The sequence below is a fragment of the Dunckerocampus dactyliophorus genome, chromosome 9 (assembly GCF_027744805.1).
Source record: "Dunckerocampus dactyliophorus isolate RoL2022-P2 chromosome 9, RoL_Ddac_1.1, whole genome shotgun sequence".
Lineage (NCBI taxonomy): Eukaryota > Metazoa > Chordata > Actinopteri > Syngnathiformes > Syngnathidae > Dunckerocampus > Dunckerocampus dactyliophorus.
Window position 1 is genome coordinate 19,048,736 of NC_072827.1, and position 23,817 is coordinate 19,072,552.

Here is a 23,817-nt window from a genome sequence, read left to right on the forward strand (position 1 = left end):
TTCAGATTATGAGAGGTGAGCTGGTTGATGTGGTAATGCCAGAAAGTCAGACTCAGACAGAAATCTCAGAAACATTTGAAGTTGAAAAAGGAGAATGTTTTGACAATGTGGGAGTCCAAAGAATTACCAAGCTTCAGGCTTCAGGTAGGGTGGCAGGCCTCAAGGTTGACCGTCAAACAGAGGAGGTTGATTCATACCTCTTTGAACCCCCATACTCTGAGTCATTAGCATATAAGGAAGCTGCCTACACTGACATCAGGGAACCTATAGGAATTGAGCCCACTACAGATGAACTCAAATTTGTCAAGTCCACCAGGGACAACGCCCCACCTGAAGCAACAGAACACAATTGGGAATGCGAGGAAAAACATGTGGCTCTGAAGATTAGGAAACTGTCCGAAAGGAGTAGGATCTCGAAAGACGAAAAATTTCACTTTGAAAGTAAGCTGCCCATGCCAGCTGAGGCGTTGTACATGGAACCTGAAGGGCATATTTACACTCAGCAGAGACAGAAAGAGATAACAACTGAAGAGACAGAAGCCATGCCCCTTTTCCATAAATTGCCCAGAATTAAGGCCAAGGAAATTGAACCTCAAGCTGCAACTAATTCAACACCTCATTTACCCAAAGTAGAAGTCAGAGCAGAGGAAAGAGAAGGTAAGGAACCATTAATGGTACCACAGTCATCACCAAGAGCCAAAATGCATGTAGAGGCACAGCCTAAAATAAAAGAAACTGGGGAAGCAACAGAAAATGTTGAGGACAAATGTGCTGGAGAGTCCTTGAGGGAACAGTATGAGAAGAGCCTGGAAGCAGAGCGAATTGAGTGTGAGGAAAAACTCCTGGCCCTACGAATCAAGAAATGGCAGAAAGGCATACAGTTGACACAGGAGGAAACATTTCAACCTGAAATGGGCCTGCTAATGCCAGAAGAAACACCATATATGGAGCCAGAGGGAGCTGTTTACACTCACAGTGAAAAGGGCACGGATAGTTTACACCTAGATCAAGCCATGGCTGTGACAATACTTAGGTCAAATGAAGCAGATTATACAGTGGGGAAGGCCCAAACCCTTCCCCCATCCCAGAAATCCAGAGCAAAAAGGCGAGCAGAGGGACTGGAAACTGTATCTATACAAAAATCTCCCAGTATGAAAACGTTAACCAGGACAAAAGTGGGAGATGAAAAGCTTCTGTTTGAGAAAACAAGTGAAGACCATGAACTCCAGCTCTCAATGGAGAACATCTCAGAGCTGAAGAAGGGTGAAAAGTTTGTGAGTGAAGAGGAAGCCCTCACTCAGCGGATAATGAAATGGCAACAAGATGTTCTTATGGAACAAGAAGAGACCATTAAGCCAGATGGATATCCTCATCTTCAGGTGGAAACAAGTGTTGCTGGAATTTTAGCTGTAGAATCTGTCTCCCAGCATGATGTGGCCCCCAGCAAAATGTCCTCCTTTGGAAAAACAGCCAAAGAGAAGTTCTTCATGAGTGAACCAAGTTCTGATCACAAAAGTGATGGCAGACAGTGGTTGCCTGTAGGTGAGCTGCCGACTGAGGGTCGTGAGACTAGGTTGCAGAGGGACAGTGACTACTTTGTAAGTGAGGAGGTGGCTCTGGCTCAGGGTCTCCTTAAATGGAAAACAGAGGAAGCAGTTGAAATGGAGTCTGGGTGGACTTTTGCTCCACCAACAGAGTCCTTCTATGATAACCTCTCTCCTCCACATACGGTACTTAAATGTGTGGCAGGGGCTCCAAGTAAATCTTCCCATATTGATGTAGATTCCTATGGGCAAAAATCTCAAGAACAACATGTGGCTGCTGGTGGAGCCTTCGCACAGATGAAGCATTCACCTCTTCAATTTGCTGCAGTGTATGAACCATCTAAACCCTCAGATGGTACTTTACCTCAGCATGCAGTTTTGTCTCGGCCTGTAGAATTGCTCTCTGCACCAGAAGAAGACTGTGATGCTTCACCAGTAAATCAAAAATATTCACCCTCTTCACCTACTTTTGTCTCTTCAGGGGCTGATGAACATAGCCCGCATAAGGGGTCGTCAGTCAGGGGTCATTCCCTAGTCCACAGTCCTTACGGAAGAGAAAGGTCAGAAAGAAAGGAGAGCAGAGAGGGCTACACTACATCTGTTTATAAATCCAGTAGCCAAAGTATCCAAGAAGCACTGAGAGAGGTGAGGGGAACAACCGTGGAGAACAGCAAGTGGGAACAACACAATGATTTAATGAGTGTAGGACAAAAGGAAATGACCCAAGAGTTTGTGACGCTAGAAGATGAAAAAGGTCCGGACAAATCTGAACATGGAAGTGTAGCAAACAAAGAAAATGGAACCCCAGGGCAGGACCATTCCAATGGTGGTGTTTACCAAACTGAGAAATCCATGATGGTGAAGGAAGTTGGTATAAGTGCTCCAAGCTGTCGTCCAATATTTGTAAAGGAAGCCTCTTCACTTAAAGTAAGAACTGGTGAGATGTCAGAGCTGAGCTGCCAGTTCCAAGGTGACCCTCTGCCACAAGTCACTTGGCTCAAGGATGGACACCCACTGGTCCACAACCCTGACTATGACATCACAGTCAAAGCTAACGAATCAAAGCTGACTATCTTCTATCCAACCACAGACCATGAAGGGACATACGACTGTGTCATAAAAAATATGCATGGACAAACCATCTGCAGCGCCACTTTGGAGATCTCAAACAAAAAGTTGGTGAAAGGAATCTCACAGGAGGTGGCAGTCAGAGAGGAGTTTGAAAGGGGAGATAAACATCGGGGCATCCGAGGAGAGGCCTGCATTGAAACGTCAAAGGAGACATTACAAGCTCCTCAACCATTGAGTCACCAATACATTAGTTCAGATGACTGTCATTCACCTTCACCTCCCGTAGAGATCAGAGTGAATGCCCCCACTCCAAGACCTGTGATGATGGAGGACTACAATGAAGATAAAATGCAGAGCTTTGCAGAAAAAGCTTCAGATGACCGAGTCTTCCTGCCAGGCAAACACAAATTTACCTTCTCCTTTGATGTAGTTGGTGAAGCTCCTTGCGTGAGGAAAGAACTACATACCCTGAACTGCTCAGAAGGGTGCACAGCTGTGCTCGAGTGCATCATCACCGGTGAACCGTCTCCAGAGGTCATGTGGTTTTGCAACAATATTTGTCTTAAAACCACCTTGTCTAAATACAGAACTGAGGTTGATGGTAAAGTACACAGGCTCTACATTAGCTCTTTCAGTTGTACCGAGGCTGGAGTGTACAAATGTGTAGCCCGAAATAAAATGGGAGAGGTCTCCAGCATTTGTGATGTAATATTTCAAGATGAAGATCTTATTGACATCACAGACGAAAAAGTTATCAAAGACAGAACAAAGAAACTTACTGTTTTACGCACTCCATCAGATGTAGCCCCAAAACTCAGAGCCAATGCATATAGTGAGCTACAGCCTATATCTGGCTGTGGTCTGCAACAATCTGCTGCTGTGATAAAAGTGTCTCAGATTAAACAAGCTTTTGAGTCTGACTCAGCAATGACGTTGACGACACCACCTTTGTCTCAGAAGCAGAAAGAAGAAACACTTTTCCCTGAGGAGTTTATACCAGCAGTGGCCATTCCTCATGATGAATATCAGGAGCACACAGTCACACCTAAAACTGACAACATAGATACTGACTGTGGTTTGACCTTGGTTACTTCCATGCCAACCAACCCACCAAGACCTACCCAAATTAATATTTCAGCAACCAACACTGGGTCTTCAGGGAGCCTACAGCACATCACCTCACAGGACAAAGCCCCTGAGACCAGTATGATATCAGAAAATGTTGAGGAGGTAGCTGTCAAACAGTTTGTAGAGAAAGTGCTGGAGTCTCCAGAGATCATTGAGCCAAGACCCAAGAAACCTGCTGGCTTTCCTGAACATATGACTGAAGGGCAACGAGGGGTATTGGGGAATGGGGAAATGGTACAAGTAATTGAAAAAAATAGCAATTTCATTCCTTTTCAATCTGCCAAAGTTCCTTCTGTAAAATGCTCAGTCAACGCCTCAGTTCCAACCAGCAAAGCAGGGAAATTGCAAAGAGTATCTGATACACTAAACTCGGAAAAACAAAGGGAAACCATAAACTCTGAAAATATTGTGGAGGTACAGAGTTATCCTGATGATGCTCCTGGAGAAGAGCAGTCCACTAAAGTGGTGCAAAACAAAAACCAAGATGTTAAAGAAGGTAATGATGAACCACGTAGACATAACAATTTAATCTCAGAGCGATCATTGGACAGCAGTGTGCTTGTCACCCTGCCAACCTTCCAGGCTGATGTTATGCAAGCAGAACAGTTGGTTTGTAGTGATGTAGTTGGGCCTAGTGTGCAAACTCAGAAGGCTAATGAAAGGCTTGATATCCTGGAAAATCTAGAACCATTATTTCTCCAACCAAAAGTTTGTAGTACAATCGGTGGTCCGGAATATGCTGCTTCCAAGACTGAGAACCACAGGACCCAAGAAGCTAGAGAAGACGGAGCAGCAACAGTTGTTGGCATAATGGAAGAAGAGGAAGTTACTTTTGGTGCTGTGTATGAGTACTACAATCCTCCAACAGACTGGGGGCGTCCGCTTTCTCCTGAGTCTGAGATGTCGATAGAGATTAGCAGCACAGTCAGTGATGAGGTAGGAGAGCTAGCCGAAAGATTCTACACCCCGAGTTCATCTACAGATATTTCCCAGCCAACTTTCCACACTCCGAAGTCTCCTAGTTCTTTTCAGACTCCCATTTCTGTTACACCGGGTGGTTTTAAGACCCCTCAGGAGTATCCATTCTTTCCCGTAGAACAAAAGAAACTCTCGACAGACTCCAGTGAGAGGTTTTTCTCACCAGTCCAGTGCATCACAACTGCTGATGATGAAGGCTTGGAAAGAGTGCCCCCGGAGAAAAACATGGATTACAAGTGGTACCTTACCAAGAGTAGAGGCTCTCTTGGTCTTACAACTCATCAGGAAAAGGTCCAGGGAATTCCTCCCGCCTTCCTCAGACCTCTCATTAAGAAAAGGGTCTTTGAAAATGACTCTTTGACGTTTCTTGCTGAGGTTTTTGGTCTTCCATCTCCTGAAGTGAAATGGTTCTGCAACAAAAACCAGCTGGTGGTTGATGACCGAATCAATATGGAGCGAGATGGTGATAGCATCTCTCTAACAATTCACGGTATCAGTAAAGCTGATCAGGGAGAGTACATCTGTGAGGCTGTGAATGATGTTGGTGAAGCCAGAAGTGTTGCTTTAGTTGTGGTTGTATCACAGGAAGCCAGGATCCTGCCTGCTCCACCTGCCGTCACCCATCAGCACGTGATGGAGTTTGATGTGGAGAACGATGATTCTTCTCGTTCACCTTCTCCTCAAGAGATTCTGCTTGAGGTGGAACTGGATGAAAATGAGGTGAAGGAGTTTGAGAGACAGGTTAAGATCATCACAATTCCGGAATACACAGCCGACAGCAAGAGCATGATTGTATCTCTGGATGTTATACCGAGTATTTATGAGGAGGGGACTGTGGACTTTGTGACTCAGGAACACGATGACCTGAAAATAGCTTTTGAGGTGACCGAAATGCCTCCAAGGTTCATCAATCCCATCTGTGACGTGGAAACATCTGAGGGTACTATTGTCATGTTTGAGTGCTCACTGATGGGAATTCCATCTCCCATTGTGTCCTGGTTCAAAGACGGCAAAACAGTTCCTCACAATAACAAAAGATACCAGCATTTGTCTGACGGTGACAACCACTTCCTGAAGATCTGTAAAGTTACAGCCCAGGATGGTGGTGTGTACACCTGTAGTGCCATTAATGTTGTTGGTGAGACTCTGTGTAGAGCCTCGCTAGTGGTGCTAAGCACCAAGTTTTCCTCTGGAAAGACCAGAGGCAGGGAGCTAACATCAGTGTCACTTGGCAGCGCCAAAGTTCAGCCACAAAAGTTTGACCTGTTGGTCGGTAATTCATTAGTAGACAGTGAACAAGTATCAGAAATTGAGCTTGAGTTTGAGTTTCAGCAAGAGGCTGATGAGTCTCAGCGAGCAGTCTGTCTGGTGGCCAACACGGACGGTGAAATGAGCGAAGACCATTACATGAGCATCAACTTTGACGTGTTTGCTGAGCCAGCAAAAGATGACAAGGTCGAGTTCAAGGGAAAGTCGTCCAACATGTGTAGCTTTCAGTTCCAGGTAACTGAGACCGCCCCAAGGTGTGTCATTCCACTGACTGATGTAACCACCGCTGTCGGCACGCCGGTCATCCTACAGTGTCTGGTTAACGGGAAGCCAAACCCGACAGCAGAGTGGTACAAAGATGGTGAGCGTGTCACAGACATTAGGTATATAATTCAGGAGAAAACTGCAGGCCACTTCAACCTTCTCATAACTAATGTGAGCCAGAGCGATGCTGGAGAGTACAAATGTGTTATCCAGAACGCGGCCGGATGGACCGAAACTGCAGCACTGTTAAAGGTCTACAAACCTTAGAATGCTATATAGAATATTTATAGTTTGGTTGTGGGATGATAAATCCGTTTAAATTAAATTCCTTGTAGAGGACAACTATTAGTTTATGCTCACCAAAACATGTCATGCTTTTAGGCATTCACTCTTGAGTGTTTATTTGCTTCCAAGCTTTTGCCTGTTTCCTAAAGGGTCTGCACTGAAAATATAGTAAAATGACAAATATTTCTTAGCATGACTGGAAAGGAAGCATACTCAGTTTGTGTTTTGTTGCCAGTGTATCCCAAACAAGATGGCACTAATAAAGCTACATGTTAAAATGTCTTACCAAGCCTTAACGCAAATCTTCAGTAGCTTACTGAATTTGAATCACATTTTTACAAAAAAAAAATATATTCTTTGTAGCCTTGTGGGCATAGGACATTGTGCTTGGGTCAATGTAGTGCTTTTCCATGTTAGAACCAATTTACAACAATTTCTAATGAGTGTCTGACTGTCAAACTGTTTAAAAAGTCATAGAATGTTTGGATTTGTTGTACATATGAGGCCTTGCGTCATTTGTTTTGAGAGTACAAATGCAATGATTGTCTTAGAGTTTGTAAAATAAACTAACAAAGTAAAACTAGAGTCTGAGCTTTTTTCTTTAACATCAAAATCTTAGGGCATATTCACTCACTCTGCCATTCGTACTATGCTAGAGGTGGTCGCAATTTTCCTTCTCTCTTCTAGCCCCCACTGGCCTGCACTCACACTGATCATTCGTGCAACAACCCATTTACTCATCCTATCACTTCTGTTCTGCTGTATTGTATTTGTAATTTCCCTGACTTTGTGGTATATTTCTAGTCTTTGAAGTCATTCTGATTATTTCTTTTGTGCACGGGGGCGGCTGTCATTAATTGTCATTATTTGCAAATGTATTAATTAAATGACACATCTTTATTACACACCCAAACGTAGAATGGGTGCACAATACTGTAGTGCTGTGGGTTTGACTTTTGGATAATTTTGAGTCTTTGTATTTTATTTCCATTATGAATTGTGTCGGTTATCATTACGAACCTGCAAGGACAGATCGCATTACAGTAGTTCTGTGGCTCAACTCGACATTTGCATGTATATGTGTGTAGAATCTCTTCCAATCAATCTGAATGAGGGGAGAGTGTCATGCCTGGACATGCATCAGTTTGCTCACATGAATCCAACGTGTCGGTCATGAATCAAATGTGTCGGACTTTTGGTCAAGGTAAAGGTTTATTTATAAAGCACATTTAAAAATAGTTCATGCCGCCCCATAGTGCTATACAGATGAAGAAAATAAAATGCTAGAAAAATTTAATAAAATAGCCAAAATAGGCAACATCTACCAAGTATTAAAATACAATACAAACAATAAGAACAAGTAGAAGAACAAGTCAAACATTTAATACAATACAAAGTTAAAAACAAAATAAAATAAATAGCTTAAAAACATTCTAAATTAGCTTGTCTTAAAAGCCAGTGAATAAAGGTGCGTTTTTAGTGCTGATTTAAAACACTCCACAGAAGGAGCAGTTTTGGTTTGGAAGGGGCGAGAGTTCTAAAGTTTAGGGCTCTCCTCTTGTTTTAGTCTAGCCCTGGGACAATGTAAAAGAGAGGTTGCAAGAGCTAAGTGTTCTGGTGGGAGTGAGCAAAGTCAGCAAATCACTTAAATAAGAGGGGGCTAGCCCATTTAGGCATTTAAAAACAAGCAATAAAATGTTAAAATTAATCCTAAAAGTGTGTCAAGTGGGGTGGACCCAGACAAGGTATGACTGGCTTAGTGTGAGTCCGCCCTTAGAATCTAGTCGTGGTTGTGTTAAAAACAGGGATGCTCCAATCAGGGTTTTCTGCTGCCGATTCTGATACCAATCATCCATGAGTGAGATCGTCCGATACCGATCATGTGGAATAACTGTACATTTTTTAATTTATTTATGATTTGTGCTATTGGCCAGGGCCGCTGTTAGACATTTCCAAGGGCCCCTGGCAAATAGATAATTATTAAAAAAATAAACATTTGTGCGGATTGTCTTTTTTTTTTGTCTTTATTTGTGTGAAACAATTTTTGTACTATTTGACACAAACCTGAAATTAATTTGATGCATGTTTTGAAGTAATACTAATACACTAGGTCCCCAATTTACGAACACAATTGGTTCCAGACGACCGTTCTTATGTCGAATTGTTCTTAAGTAGGGGAAAAGGTAATATTACCAATTATATAGGTACTGCATGTACGTGTATACATATACAGTATATGCGTATGTATGTAAATATGAGTTTGGATGCAGTAGTAATATTACACGAGGATAATTAATGAAAAAAACAATAATAAAAGTGATATAATAATACGTAATGATAAATGTTATTTACCTTTGAAGAGGAGTGGCCGAGCATACGTCGTTGCTTGTGGTGGAGGAGGAGGAGATATTGGAAAAAAAGGACAAATCGTCGTCGTCATTAGACTCTTCTAAAAGAGGTAGTGTTCTGTGGGTGGTGTTGAATTAAGCAGGCCTATTAACTCTTCATAAACTTTAATCACACGCTCTGTCCGGGGACATACGACTGTCTGTCTTGTATAATTTAGCTTTCCATTTAGCTTTATCTCCCCAGCGTCTAACTCTTCCTGTGTTGGTCCCATTAGCTCTAACGCTGCCTCTGTTGGTCCCATTAGCAGTGTCACAGTGCCCTCTACTGGTCAAGCATGTACAGTAGCAGTATAAATACTGATTGAGCGACTACAAGGCAAAATAAAATAAAATATAGACCAGTCAGCTTGTGTTCGTAACCGCGAATGTTCGCTAGTCAGGTGTTCGTAAGTTGGGGACCTAGTGTATATGGGAAATAATTGTTCAATAATTATTTTTTTATCTCAAGATAACAATATTAACACAACAAAACAATACAAATAAATCTCTTTATTAAATAGAAATCAGAATCTAGACAGGCAAAGCGTGTAAAATAAGATGGAAGAATAGTCGAACAGAAATAGGTTTGGTAAAGGAGTGATCAAACACGCTGTCAAGCTGTTAAACTGAAGTCATTGAGGTTTTACAGACTAGTTTGGTTCTTGCGGCAATGCGGGACAAAGTGTGTCCCATGTCGGCTCAAAAAGAGATACGTCATTTTGTTGGCAACCCTAAGTGACACAGCAGACATGTAGGATTTGCCGCCACTCACCGATTGTTTTTTGTGTTCGCCTTTGAAAGGTATTTATCGACCTATGAAGTCGACTGATATTTGTCGGTGGCCGATCGATCGGAGCACTCCTAGTTAAAAAGCTTTTGTTGTGTTTGTCACCGCAAATAACAGAATACCTTCACTGTTTTGTTTGGAGCGACCAATAATAACAGTACCTCATGATTGCACTCTAGTGTTGTCATGTCAAGTTGTTCACTTGCTAACAGTGACATGCTGTGAAGTTCATGGCCGGTGAGGCACTGAATCCTTTGGTGTCAGATTTACATGTATGCCTTCTTCAGGTGGAGCAGAGTACTGTCTGTCTCACATTTGACTTTTCGCTACAGTTTAAATTCAGATCAGCAAGAATAATGATGTCACATACTAAAGCTGGAGTCGCATCCCGACGTACGTGTTACCACACGCACGGGCTCGCAATTTTTGGGAAATTTGTTGGCCGTGGCCAGCACTTAGAGAGTAGGGTATCAGATGAGTTGCAAGTGTGTCGTACTTAGGGAGTAAGTGATTCGTGACACCCACGTGCTTGACGCTCGCCCTCCGTTGGTAGCTTTTAGATTGTGAGTGCGGCATCCACGGAGGTCAGGAGAACCAGCTGGAGGAGCCTCTGCCGTGGCCAGGCAATGTACATAATGTACTATTAAACTTGCGACACACACACTCCGCCTCTGCCTTGCTCTTGTGACCTCGTTGTGTGCAAGGTTTTCCTGCGTGCACGCAGAAAATAATTTGCATCCAAATTTTCTTCCTAAGGGCTTTTCGTGCTGTCTGCGGGTTTGAAAATCTGTGCTGGCAATGTGTGTGTCTCTTGCGATTTTCCCCATTTTTGTACGTAGGAGCACGTAGCACGTAGGAGCAAGTACGTTGGGATGTAACTCCCCCTTTACATTAAATACATTACACAAGTTTTAGAAAATCATAGTGTATAATAAAGCTTTCTGCAAACATATCGCAGACATGCTGAGAAAGAGAAAGGTTGGTGAGGTTTGGCACCAACCTTTGACTATTGCCTCACCTCGGGTTACTGCCCTGCATTTGATCAAGAAATGCACACATTTAGCAATTTTTACATAAGAATATGCTAACAATGATTGTAATCATACAGAGCATACATCTATAACACAGACCCGTGCACAAATATTGACATATATTTTGTTTATTTTTCCTGACGGCCTCCCCTGACTGCACGTCAATGCTTCCTATATAGACCAAAAAAAGACGTTTCCAATTAACCCATTGCTGTCATTCGGGCAATTTATATAGAAACTGACTTACAGTGAATAATATTGTGGAACATGTCACTCAGGAATTACACAAATGTATTTCATTTATTTATATTATTGTTTGTCTGAATTGCTAAAATAATTTTTTCTAAATGATAAATGTTTTCTGACAGAATGTTCTAGCACCACCGTCACTACAGTGGAGGAACAAGAGGAAACCTACTACACTGGTGTCCAGTTACCGCAGAAAACAAAAACACTTGAACTCATGCCAGAGTATAAAAGCTACTCTTCCACTTTAGAGAAGAAAAAGGAAAAACCAGTTTTTCTCAGCCAGCTCGCTCCAGTAGCAGTAAGCTCTGGAGAGACTGCCACATTTACTGTCAAGTTGTCCGGAACGCCAAAGCCAACAGTTCAGTGGTCTCACGATGGGAAAGTGATCAAGAGCTCTTCTAGATATAAGCTGATAGAGGAGAAGGAGGAGTTTACGTTAACTATTACACATGTCACATCTGAATACGAGGGCGAATATTCCTGCACTGCCTCCAACAGATTTGGCCAGACAACATGTACCACGTACCTGGAAGTGATAAAGGATGATGTTAGCCAGGCACAGAAATGGGTTGAGAAAATGTTTAAAATGACAGGCCAACCTCCAACCTTCTTAGCACAGATCCAACCTGTGAGGTGCTCAGAAGGGGGTGAGGTTTATTTTAATTACAAAGTCATTGGTGAGCCAGCCCCTAAAGTTAAGTGGTACAAGGGTGCTTTTGAGATCCAGTCTAGTAGAAACTGCATTATTACAGCCAACCCAGATGGATCTGGCTTCATTACTATTAAAAGTGTCAAACAGGAAGACAGTGGCATGTACACTTGCAAAGCTTCCAACCAGTTGGGGGAAGTGTCTAGTAGTGCTGAACTGGTTGTGTTCAGGAAATCACTTTCTGTGTCAGACAAACAGGAAAAGCTAACGGTGGTTCAGAAGAAAGGTTATAAGGTTTCTGTGACAGAGCAGGCTACAGAGTCTCGCTTGTACCAGGTCAATCTACCAGGTCAGGACAGGGCAAGATCAGATCAGATGGTTTACACCATAGGCACAGAGGACCGGCAGATTATTCCCAGTGAGCAAGTGGGCTCTCTTACAGAGCTCGATATTTCTGCTGCATCTATTCAGCGTGAGCATCTCACCCATCAGGCAGCAGTCCTTCAGTGTCACGAGGTAGAGGAAAGGGTGTCAGTGGTCCTCACGCCCCCACCACAGGTTTCGGCTGTTCCTCATAAGCAGCTTCACATGGCGGCATTTACTTCATCTGTTGAAGAGAGTCAGGACCTCACAGAGCAGCACTGTGATCGTATTTTGAGTCCGGAGGTCATCGAGCTCCAGGCAGCCAAAGAAAAGAGGTCAAAGGTCATGTCAGCTGTAGCCGAGGAGCTCACTCCACTTTCTACCACGAGCATTGAGCCCTTGGCTGACAGAAAGTCTGCTTTAATAAAGCCAAGCCCAGAGCCCAAACATCTAGTTAGTGGACATCAAGTGGAGTTACCACTGTCAATTGTGAAGGAACAGTCTCAAGACCTCCCCAGACCACAGGAGGAGAAAGGTTACAAGGTTAAAGAGGGTGTTAAAATCCTATACTCCGCCCAGTCGACAGAGAAATATAAGCTTGCAGAGGGTCACACCACAGAAGTAGCTACAGCAGATTCTGCAATTAAGACATCTGTCAAGCAAGAGCAACGCAGTTCAGTTCTGGCCTCTGTCAGCGAGTCCAAGCAAACTTTGGCCAAGGAGATTACATTCTCCATGCAGAGGCCAGCTGAGGAAATTGCCCTTTTGTCTAAGGATAAAATGATGAAGGTTAGTCTAACTACTGAAGAAAAGCGCACACTTCAGGCTGAGTGTTCTCAGGAGTTGCCTTCTTTAGATAGTACCACATCCATTCAGTCACAGTTAGAGGGAGAGCAGGTGTTGCACCTGCAGGTTATCAGTGACCAAGACTTACTCCCCTCCGAGACCTGTTTCACTTGTGAGAAACCAAACCCACAGCAGGCAGGTAGCAGAAAGAGTCCCACAGTATTGCACACTGTCAGCCAGGATGAACAGAGAACAGCCATTTGTGAGGATACATCTGAGTTTAAGGCCAGAGCTAGCACTATTGCCATTCAGCCACATAAGGAATCCCCTTCTCTGCTCCACCTCCAGTCAAGCCAGTCCATTGAGGTGCTGCCCAAGGAAAGTATTCTTGTAACAACAAAGCCTGAACAACAATTAGCAACACAGAAATTAGAAAAGGCTCGCAGCCATGCAGCTATCTCAGAGGAGAAACGAGAACTGACAGCAGATCAGCACTCAGAACTTGGATTGTCTGTGACTGGAGTTCAGTCTCAGCTTCGAACTGAGCCCAGGCCTCAAAACATCCTCCAGCTGTCATTCCAGCCCATGCAGCTGCCGAAGGAGACGCCAGTCACTTCTGACATTAAGCAGCAACGTGCATTAGTACACAAGGAGGATCGCTGGAATGTTATGCACCTCACCAGTGTGGCAGAAAGTCAAGTATTAGAGGCAGGAAACACTGAGACACTTGCAGCTATAGACATAGTCACCTGCCAGACAAACGTAGAGGCAAAAGTTTCCACTGAGCCAGTCCAAATTGAGGAGAAGGGGATTTGCACAGAGAGCACTGCCCTTCTTGAGGCTGCAGAGCAGGACTTTGCCGTCCAGATCCAGGAAGGTCAGTCAGTCAGGCAGTCGATAGTAATGGATGAGAAGCAAGTTTTGACAGGAGAGCTCTCTCAAGAGCTCACAAAGTCTGAGTCCACCAAAGTCACTGCTACTAAGCAACCAAAGCTGTCCATGCGAGTGTCAGAATCCAAAGACAGCATGACTCTTCCCAAAGAAATTACATTTGTACTTCAGGTACCAAAGCCATCAAATGTAAATGTACGTCGACAGCTCAGAGACGCACTTCAGTCTGCTGTAGCCAGAGAGCAGCCTGTGTTACTCGCTGATATTGTAGGAAGGCTCCAGGCTGTAGAAATCCATGAAGTCAAAGTCCAAAGAGAACCGAAGTGCACCATCTTTACCTACCTGATCACATCAACAGGCACACCTTTGGAGATCACTCTGGCTTTTGAGGGTGAATATCCTCAGACAGCTGACCTCAGAACTGAACTTCAAGCAGCTTTTCATGCCATTGTGCACCAGGAGGCCCATCTTTTAACTTCAGATCAGCCTGGTACTATGCAGTTAGATAAACCTCAGAGAGCACAGGTCACCTCAGCCCGCTCAAAGCAAATTAATTCCTCCATTGTGCAGACAGCAAGTGTGCAAGAAAGCTCAGTGGATTTCACTGCTGTTGAATCCCAGGCAGCAGCCCTCAGGACTGAGTCTGAAATGGAGGCGGAATGTGCTTCAGCTCAGCAGCAGGTTGTTGTCCAGGAATCCAGGGAAGCAAGGATGGCACAAGCTATCTCATCGCAGGTCCAAATTTCCACTGAGGCCACCGTGGCCTTTGAGCAGTCGGTGGTGGTATCAAAACAGGAGATAAGGTCTACAATGAAGAGCCAAGAGAAGGCTGAGGGGGCCGCTGTGTTCACAACCATCTTATCAACCACCACCACCCCCTCTGAACTGGCTCAGGATGTCAGCATCCAAAAGGAGCACATGGTGGAAGTTTTCAAAGAGGAGCTGTCAATTTCCAGGAGAGAGCAAAAAGAATGTCCCGTAATAGTCACCACTCTGGAAGATATAACAGTTGAGGAAAACGGTAAAGTGACATTTATCACCACCATTAAGTATGTCACAAAGGTGAACTGGTTTTTCAATGGCCAATTGGTGAAATCTGGCAATGAGTTCAAGTGTTTCACAGACGTCGACACACACTCACTGGTAATCAGCAATGTTGTCAAGGAGAAACATCAAGGAGAATATGTTTGTGAGGCTGAGAATGAAGCTGGCAGAACAACAACATCTTCAAGACTCACAGTGGTCTCAAGAGGTTTGACAACACGCAGAAATCAGTGTTTCATCTAGTCATCCATTTTCACTGAGAGCCCCTCATCATTTACTAAGACATGTTCATTCAAGACACGAGTATTCACGTTTAAATCTGCCTGAGCAGGAACTAACTCACCTCATCTTGTTTGCTCCACGTCACTGATTGTCTGAAGACCAGAATCAGCTACACTCTGCTTGATTCAGGTTTTCAGGCAACTTTCATGGTCTGTCATCGTCCATTTTCCCCATGTGTGCATGCTTTTGGGTCTTCAGCCTGACATCACATCTTTCTCCTACCTATAGCCTGAACCCAAGTCCAGTTCAAAACTGCTTGAAATAAGCACTTCATCTTAAAAATACAATTTGTTCAAATTCTGGGGCTTGTGTTCTTGCTGTTTTTTTCCACAGAATGAATTGTCATCCACCACCATTGTTGTGCATTCCACCAGTCTTCTTTCTTCTTTCTTTCTCCGACTATTCTTGTTTTGCATAATTTCCATCAATTCATTTCCCCCCTGACATATGCCTTCTTCTTTGTCTGTGTGTACCTCAGTTCCTCCCATCTTTAGGCAGAAAATCACTCCTTTGGAGATAAACATTGGCAGCCACGCAAAGTTTGAGTGCGCGATCGAGGATGCACCAAGTGTGACCTTCAAATGGTACAAGTCTGGCATGGAGATCAGACAAAGTGAGAAGTACCGGATCATCAGCCGACACACTGGATCTTCTCTGGAGATCTTGAATGCAGTTAAAGCCGACAGTGGAGAATTCAGTTGTAAAGCTACAAACCAGCATGGAGCTGACAGCTGCAGTGCCTCTGTCGTTGTCACTGGTAAGACCTTTTGTTGCATCCACCTTGTTACTTGCATGTCTGAACGAGAGAGAGAGAGAGAGAGAGAGAGAGAGAGAGAGAGAGAGAGAGAGAGAATTATAGAATAAAAAAAATGGATTTGGTGTTTTATTTGTTGACATATGGTTCGGATTAGAGTTGCTTCCTCTCTCGAATACCTCACATGGTGGTGAGCCAAGATCTGAGCTTGCAGGGATTAGACTATTTTTGGTGCTTCCAACCACTAAAGTATGTTCATGTTCTGCCTGATCTCCATAGAAATGTACCCGCCGCTATTTGTATCAAAACCAGAGCCAATGACCTCCTATGTGGGAAAAGCAGCTGTGCTCCAGTGTTCACTCACTGGATCCTCACCCATAGAAGTGGTCTGGCACAAAGACAACATTGCCATCTCGCCCAGTGACCACCATGTCATGAAATGTGACAAGAACAAGTATTCCCTCCACATTACCAATCTTGAGCTGGGTAATCAGGGAGTATACTTGTGCAAGGCGTCCAACAGTGTTGGCACTGCTACTTTTAGCACAGAGCTAAAGGTAATCAACAAGCCCAATTTCATTAGGAGCATTGAGCCAATGTCAGCAGCTGTCAATGAGCTGCTGAGGCTTGAGTGCCAGCTGGATGAGGACACATGTGTGACTGTCACCTGGACCCGGGATGGCAAAAAGGTCCACCAGAGCCTTGAGTGTAGGCTGTCTTTTGAGGACAAGGTAGCTGTTCTTGAGATCCCAAAGTCCAAAGTGAAGGACTCTGGAATGTATGTGTGCACAGCCTCAAATGAGGCAGGGAGCACTTCCTGTGAGGCTTTGGTGACAGTTCAAGGTAAGACTTTGAGCTGGTGGATTGTTGTTGACAAGCACTGTGCTTTGCTTTTTTCTATTTGTACAGTATTTGTTATTTGTACTTTTGCCAAATTTTATGTCATGAGTTTGAATCCCCGCTTGCAGAGCCTCCTAGCTTTGTCAAGAAAGTGGAGCCAAGTGTCACATGGAAGCATGGAATAGCTGCACGCTTGCACTGCACCATAAAAGGTTCTCCAGAACTCCACATCCACTGGTTCTGGAACGAGAGCGAGCTAAGCTCTGGAGAGAAACATAAAATGTCTTTCACGAACGGGACTGCCACTTTGGAGATAACTAATGTTCATGTCACAGATAGTGGGAGCTACACCTGTGAGGTGTCCAACAATGCAGGCAGCGAGAGCTGCAGTGCCACTGTATCAGTTAAAGGTTGGTCTGAGACATCTTGTCGCTTCACCCACACTGTTCATTGCACTTGTAACAACATGCACATGCGCTCCTTTCTGACAACAGAGCCACCATCCATTAGGAAAGAACTGCAGACTGTGGAGGTGGTGAAAGGCACAACTGCTCAACTGGAATGTGAAATTGCAGGAAGTTCTCCCTTTGACATCACTTGGTTGAAAAATAAGAAAGCCATCAGTAGCAATAATAAATATAAAGTCATCTCCCAAGAGTCCATGTCGAGGCTGGAGATACAGCCATTTGAAAGTGCAGATGTGGGTGATTATCAGTGTGTCATATCCAATGACGTCGGCAAAGTTACTACTAAGGCTGTAGCTAAACTTAAAGGTTAGTAGAACAAACTAACAATTTTTGTCCGACATGGACTCTCTGGCCTCCATCTTAGTTCTTGGTGGATTTTAATCTTTTGTAGAGCCACCAACCTTCTCAAGGAGGGTTGAGAGTGTGACAGCAGTGTTGGGAAATGCAGTGAAACTCCAGGGAACCCTGAAGGGCTCAGCTCCCATGACGGTCAAATGGATGAAAGACTCTGAAATACTGAGAGATGATGATCCAAACATCAGTATGGCATTTGAGAACAATGTTGCAAGTTTGTCCATATCAGTCGTGGCCATCAGCCATGGCGGTAAATACTTGTGCCAAGCCGAGAATGAAGCTGGTCAACAAAAATGTGAAGCTGCCCTGACAGTACATGGTCAGATGATCACTCATGCATGCATTTCTTCTTGTGACTAATTTTTTAACACTGATGCTGAATGGCTCTCCCTATGTATGAATCTTATCTCAGAACCTGCTAGAATTGTAGAACCGGCAGAATCCATCAGTGTGACTGCCGGTGATTCAGCCATGCTGGAGTGCACCATCTCTGGAAGCCCAGATCTGAAAGTCAAGTGGTTTAGAGACGGCAAAGAGATGATCAGTGGACGCAAATATAAGATGAGCCAGAAGGACAATGTCGTCTCCATGAAGATTCTTAAAGCAGAGAAAGGAGATACCTCTGAGTACAAGATGGAGGTTTCAAATAAAGTTGGGAAAGACCAGTGCACATGCTCAGTTACAGTTCTAGGTTTGCACCTATTTTGCCATAACGTCTTGAAGTAGTTGTATTAGATAATGTCAACAGTAGCTCTTGGGTTTCGTTTTTTTGTAGAACTATTAATGCCTTCTCTTTAATATGCAGATCGTATAATGCCACCAAACTTTACCAAGTTCCTAAAAAGAGTTGATGGTAACATTGGCAGTGACATCTTCTTGGAGTGTAAGGTGTCTGGATCTCAGCCCATCACCATCACTTGGTTCAAAGATGAGCAGGAAATTGAGTCTGGAGCCAAATTTTGTCCTGAATTCAAGGAGAGCTCTGCCAAGCTGACAATCACTCGGCTGGAGAAAGCCGACTCTGGAGTTTATAAATGCAGAGCTACCAACTCAGCCGGCGTTAAAGAAACAAGTGGCACACTTTACGTCAAAGGTGGTGTCCTTCTTCCTTTTGGTGTGTGCAGCGGTTTTATTTATTTGATGCTAACATTAAATACACATTTCTGTCCTGGTAATGGCCTCCAGAGCCGCCTGTATTCACAGCAACACCCGACAAGCAGGATGTTATACCTGGAACGACAGTTTGCCTTCAGGCAGCTTTCACTGGAACCCCTCCTCTATCTGTGAAGTGGTTCAGAGAGGACAGGGAGATGATCAGTGGCGGCACCTGTTTCATCAAGAAAGAAGCTTCTTCAAGCACTTTGGAGCTTCCCTCCGTGAAGCCCAGTGACTCTGCTACATATACCTGCCAAGTGTCAAATGATGCTGGCAAGGTGGACTGCACCACAGTCCTCTTTGTGAAAGGTGCAGACCAAAATGTGCATGAACATCCTTGATTGTTTAACACATGCCTGGTTCATCATCAAGGCTCAACTGTTCTTTCAGAACCTCCCGTCTTTGTGACCAAGCCAGAGGCGACCAAGCTGGTCATCAGTGATGACTCAGTCAAACTAGAGTGCAAAGTGACAGGCAGTCCTGTCATAGGTTTTATGTGGCTGAAGGATGGGATGGCAATCAGCCATAGTCCAAAATACACAATAACTTCAGTGGACTTTTTGTCCTGTCTGGAAATAGTCAAGTGCACCGTAGAGGACAATGGAGATTATGTGTGTGTGGCTTCCAGTGAGGCTGGCAGCGACCGCTGCAGCAGCACAGTCACAGTCAAAGGTTGGTTTGCTTTGCACCAGAAACATACCCATAATTTGGGAAGTTTCATGGTTTTATTGACTTACAGTAACTGCAGGGTTGTAAAAGTGTGCAGCAGCAAGAGCGCAAGAGTCATCTCTTTGTGCACCAATTTGTTAACGCCTTTACCCCAATTGGGATGAAGATCCATTCTTCCTCTATATCTTATAGTATAACTGGAACTAGGTCAGTTCAGTTTAATGTGCTAACTGCTCCATTGTGTTTCTTCAGAGCCCCCGGTGTTTGTCCGTTTCTTGGAACCAAAAGATGTGGTCAAGGGTTCTGAGATGATGCTTGAGGGCCAAGTCTCTGGTTCCGCTCCATTCACTGTGTTGTTTCATAAAAACACAAAGCTGGTGAGAAATGATAAGAGACACAGGATCACCGTGAAAGATGACCTGGTGGCCCTTCAGCTGCTAGCGGTGGAGGCCGGAGACGTGGGCTTATACCAGTGTACGGTCGAGAATGAAGTGGGGAGGGCCACTTGTGATTGTCAAGTCACTCTTAAAGGTCGGTTTCAAAGCTCTAACTTCATGTTCACTAATAATTGGCAGGAAACTTTAGATTCCGCCCGAACTCCGTCAAGATAAAGGATTGAGACTGTCTTGGTTATCTATGGGGATTTCCCTGACATTTTAAAACTTTTTTTAGTTTTAAAATGTCAGGAAAATCCCCATAGATAACCAAGACAGAGACCTAGGCTTTATGGCCCCTATTCTGCGTAAGTATAATAAAGTCTTACGAGTGGTTTTCTTTATGTTAACGACCTAACAAAGAGATAGAAACAGAGGTGGATTACAACTTTAACATTATTATTTAAGGGTTTCATCTTTTCTGGTTTAGGGATGGGCGATATGGCCTAAAATCCATATTGCGATATATATTGCAGCCTTACAATAATGATATATCATAATACTGTATATTCTTCGGCATATAAATTATAATAGAACCATTTCAAAACAGGCTACAGGTTGTAAAGGCTCCTCCTTTGGCTGCTGACATATGCGGCCAGGTAATGTGGACGTGTGCGCTCACAGTGTCGTCTCTATGTAGTTGTTATTCTCTCTCTGGACTATCTATTATCTATTAATAATCAAACTACTTGCTAATTTCCTGTTCATAGGTGGTTACTCTCTGCTGTAACGCAGTTCCAGCTTTTCTCTTTTGCTACTTTACATTGAAGCTAGCTTAGCGAGTAGAATGGCTATTTGTCTCCTCCTACACTCTCTTGCTCAGTGTGTCGCCATAGCCATAGCCAGTCCTCCAGTGATAATGATACTTGTAAGAAATGTAGTTTATTTGGCACCATGGAAGCAAGGATTAATAACTTCAGTAACTTTGTGAACTAACTTCATAACTTCGTGGATGAACATACTTTAACCTCACTAGCTAGAACCTCTGTCAGGACGCTACTTTGCATTGACATGTTTGAGGGGCACAGCAAAGTTGCATCATTAACATGCATTATTGCAATCGATTTAATTCTATTGTAGTCCATATTTATTGTTTCTATTGCAAGTTCTTTATATTGCACCCTATTTTGGTCTGATGTTTCTAAGCGTCTCTTTGCAGATTACAGATTTTTTTTACTGATTGTACAGGGTGAACTCTGACCAGGTCAATAACACAAGTCATGATGATTACTGTTGTGTCCTAGAGCCACCATCATTTGTCCAAAAGCTGGAGAGTGTCAGTGCCTTGGTAGACAGCGAAGTGTCTTTGCGGTGCACCTTGAAGGGCTCGGAGCCTATGGTTGTGACCTGGCACAAAGACAACCGTGAGCTCAAGGAAGCTGAAAACATTCAGATGACATACAAGAACCAATCAGCTTTACTGCACATCAGGAAGGTCTTCAGCAAACATGGCGGCAAATACTCATGTCATGCACAGAATCAGGCCGGAAGTCAGACCTCTTCTGCTGTCTTGACAGTCAAAGGTCGGTGTCCTTCCAGATCAGAATGATCATCTGAATCTCATCGGTTTACTGAACCTGCTGTCTTTTTCATTAAGCCACGCATTGTTTTACTTTTTAAAATGAGCATGTATCCATCATTGTATAATTCATTTTCACCAGCATGAATCTCAGGTGATCTGGGGTCTGTCAGTACATTGTGGTAGGCCAGTTGCTTGTAACTGAGAAGGCACAGTTCACTAGAGGCAACATAGTTCTGTGGTTAGAGTTTTGAAAGCTCATAAGTCTAAGCAAGTCTCCATGACAACATGAATTTCATTTTCTGAGCACGTTCACTTAAAGACAAGCTCAGGATCATGTTGGATTTGTTCTTTGTATGAGGCTCAAGAGTCTTTGCTGATTGTTGTTCTTCAAATCTTAGAACCCGCTACAGTCACAGAGGAAGTCAAGTCCATCAGTGTGACTCAGGGAGATCTGGCCACACTGGCTGCCAGGTTCTCAGGCACAAAGCCACTGAAGGTTCAGTGGCTGAAGGCCGGCAAAGAGCTATCCTCAAGCCAGAGATACAAAGTTCAAAGCACAGACTCCAGCTCTGTGCTCAAAATCAATAAAACAGATAAAAGTGATGCAGGTGACTACATGTTTGAGGTTTCAAATGATGTTGGCCGCAGCTCTTGCGAGGCTACACTCACCATTTTGGGTCAGTTGCCAACATTTTTACCAGCGCTCTTGTCACGGAATTACAGAATCTTCACATGCACAATGTTGCTAAACTCTTTTTTCCCCCCACGTCAGATCAAATAATTGCACCAAATTTCACAAGAAAGCTGAAGCAAACGGAAGGTATCAAAGGGTCGTTTGCTCATCTGGAGTGTGTGGTGTCAGGCTCGCTGCCACTAAGCGTCCAGTGGTACAAAGATGAGAACCAGATCCAAACTGATGACAAACACAAGTGCAAGTTCTTTGAGAATGTTGCTCTTCTTGAAATCTCGGATCTTGACAGCAGAGACAGCGGCAGCTACACCTGCATCGCTAAGAACAAGGCGGGAAGTGCACAGTGCTCTGGGATCTTGTTTGTCAAAGGTTTGACTTTTTTGCTTTGATCTTTAACAGATTTTTTTAACAGATCTTTAACAGAATTAAACAAAGCTCTTGGACAATTACTGATTTTCTCCTCCTCCAGAGCCACCGTGCATTGTTGAACAGCCAGAATCTATGAATGTTCTTCCGGGCTCAAAGGTTAATTTTAGTGTTTTGGTCTCGGGCACGCCGCCATTGACCATCAAATGGTTTAAGAACCAGAAAGAGATATTATCCAACTCAGATTGCTTGGTGATTAAAGACAACACATCCACTTCCCTGGAACTCTTCTTTGTCAAAACCTCGGACTCTGGCGAGTATGTCTGCGAAGTGCACAATGATGTCGGCGCCACCTCCTGCCAGACCACCCTCTTTGTCAAAGGTTCCTCAAAAGAAATAGTTCTTGTTCCATCCATCTGTTAGCCCATTCTTCTTATCTCCACCAGAGTGCAATATTAGCATATTTAAGCATGTTCTAGATCGGTTCTAGACAAATTACATCACACCAGGATGAAATAACAAGGTAACAGCTGAAAAAACATGTTGAAAACTGCTTTCTTAAACACAAATTCATGTTCAAGTCATGGTTTTCCATTTCAAGTACAAGCTTCTCCTCTGGAACTTTCTCGATGCTGACAACTCATTTCTTGTTAAAAGATCAACTTGTTTTGCTTTCTTCTTTTCACATGGAAGTTGAGTGGTACCATACATGACACATGGACACATAATGTTTGAGATGTGTGCAACATTTGGATGGAAACGCATGCCATCAGCTAACTTAAGTCATCTTGTCATCAACTTTCTGAAGGACACATCTGTTGTATTTCTTACTCAGAGCCGCCAAAATTCACACGGACCCCGGCACGCTTGTCCGTGATTCGTCCAGGTCAAAGTAAAATGTTTGAGTGCCAAGTGAGCGGCACACCTGAGATAGACATCTACTGGTTCAAGGAGGGCTCCGAGGTCATCCCCAGCAATTGCTTCAAGATGGCCTTCGTTAACTCTGTGGCCACACTGGAGCTTTGTGGAGCCGACGTCAAAGACAGTGGAATTTACTTCTGTGAAGCTCGCAATGAAGCCGGTAGTGAGAGCTGTAGTATGGAGCTTAAGGTCAAAGGTAATTCACTGAGATACTAGCGTTCGGTTTAAGTGACCGATTTAGAGTTTGCTTCGCCAACTTGCTGGCTTAAAAGTAATAATAATGTTCAGAGAGGACTGTGTTCTTTTTCAATGCAGAGCCACCATTGTTTGTGCGAGAGCTGATGCCGGCTAACATTGTGAAAGGCTGCAGTGCCTGGTTGGACTGTCAGCTGGCAGGGACACCTCCCTTTGAGATAACATGGAACAAAGATGGCAAGGAGCTCAAATCTAGTGCTAAACATGGCCTCTCTCTGGTCAGTGACACTGTGGGCCTAGAGGTCAACAGATGTGATGCTGGAGATGTTGGTGAATACCAGTGCACTGTTGCCAATGAGGTGGGAAGCTGCAGTTGTAAGACAATGCTAAGCCTCAAAGGTTGGTCGATTCACATCAGAAATTCCTTTAGGTTTTAATCCA

General features: G+C 43.8%; 1 protein-coding gene across 1 annotated transcript in view; it reads left to right on the forward strand.

The window, feature by feature from the left end:
• ttn.2 (titin, tandem duplicate 2) overlaps window positions 1-23,817 on the forward strand; it is a 195,375-nt gene that overhangs the window by 35,851 nt on the left and 135,707 nt on the right. The window contains exons 42-58 of the mRNA XM_054786449.1: window positions 11,113-14,934; window positions 15,487-15,765; window positions 16,042-16,605; window positions 16,731-17,012; window positions 17,097-17,375; window positions 17,461-17,742; window positions 17,836-18,114; window positions 18,229-18,516; window positions 18,609-18,887; window positions 18,969-19,250; window positions 19,500-19,778; window positions 20,926-21,204; window positions 21,602-21,880; window positions 21,976-22,263; window positions 22,364-22,642; window positions 23,096-23,377; window positions 23,497-23,775. Coding sequence (XP_054642424.1) covers window positions 11,113-14,934; window positions 15,487-15,765; window positions 16,042-16,605; window positions 16,731-17,012; window positions 17,097-17,375; window positions 17,461-17,742; window positions 17,836-18,114; window positions 18,229-18,516; window positions 18,609-18,887; window positions 18,969-19,250; window positions 19,500-19,778; window positions 20,926-21,204; window positions 21,602-21,880; window positions 21,976-22,263; window positions 22,364-22,642; window positions 23,096-23,377; window positions 23,497-23,775 — 8,601 coding nt within the window. The remainder of the gene's footprint in view (window positions 1-11,112; window positions 14,935-15,486; window positions 15,766-16,041; window positions 16,606-16,730; window positions 17,013-17,096; window positions 17,376-17,460; window positions 17,743-17,835; window positions 18,115-18,228; window positions 18,517-18,608; window positions 18,888-18,968; window positions 19,251-19,499; window positions 19,779-20,925; window positions 21,205-21,601; window positions 21,881-21,975; window positions 22,264-22,363; window positions 22,643-23,095; window positions 23,378-23,496; window positions 23,776-23,817) is intronic.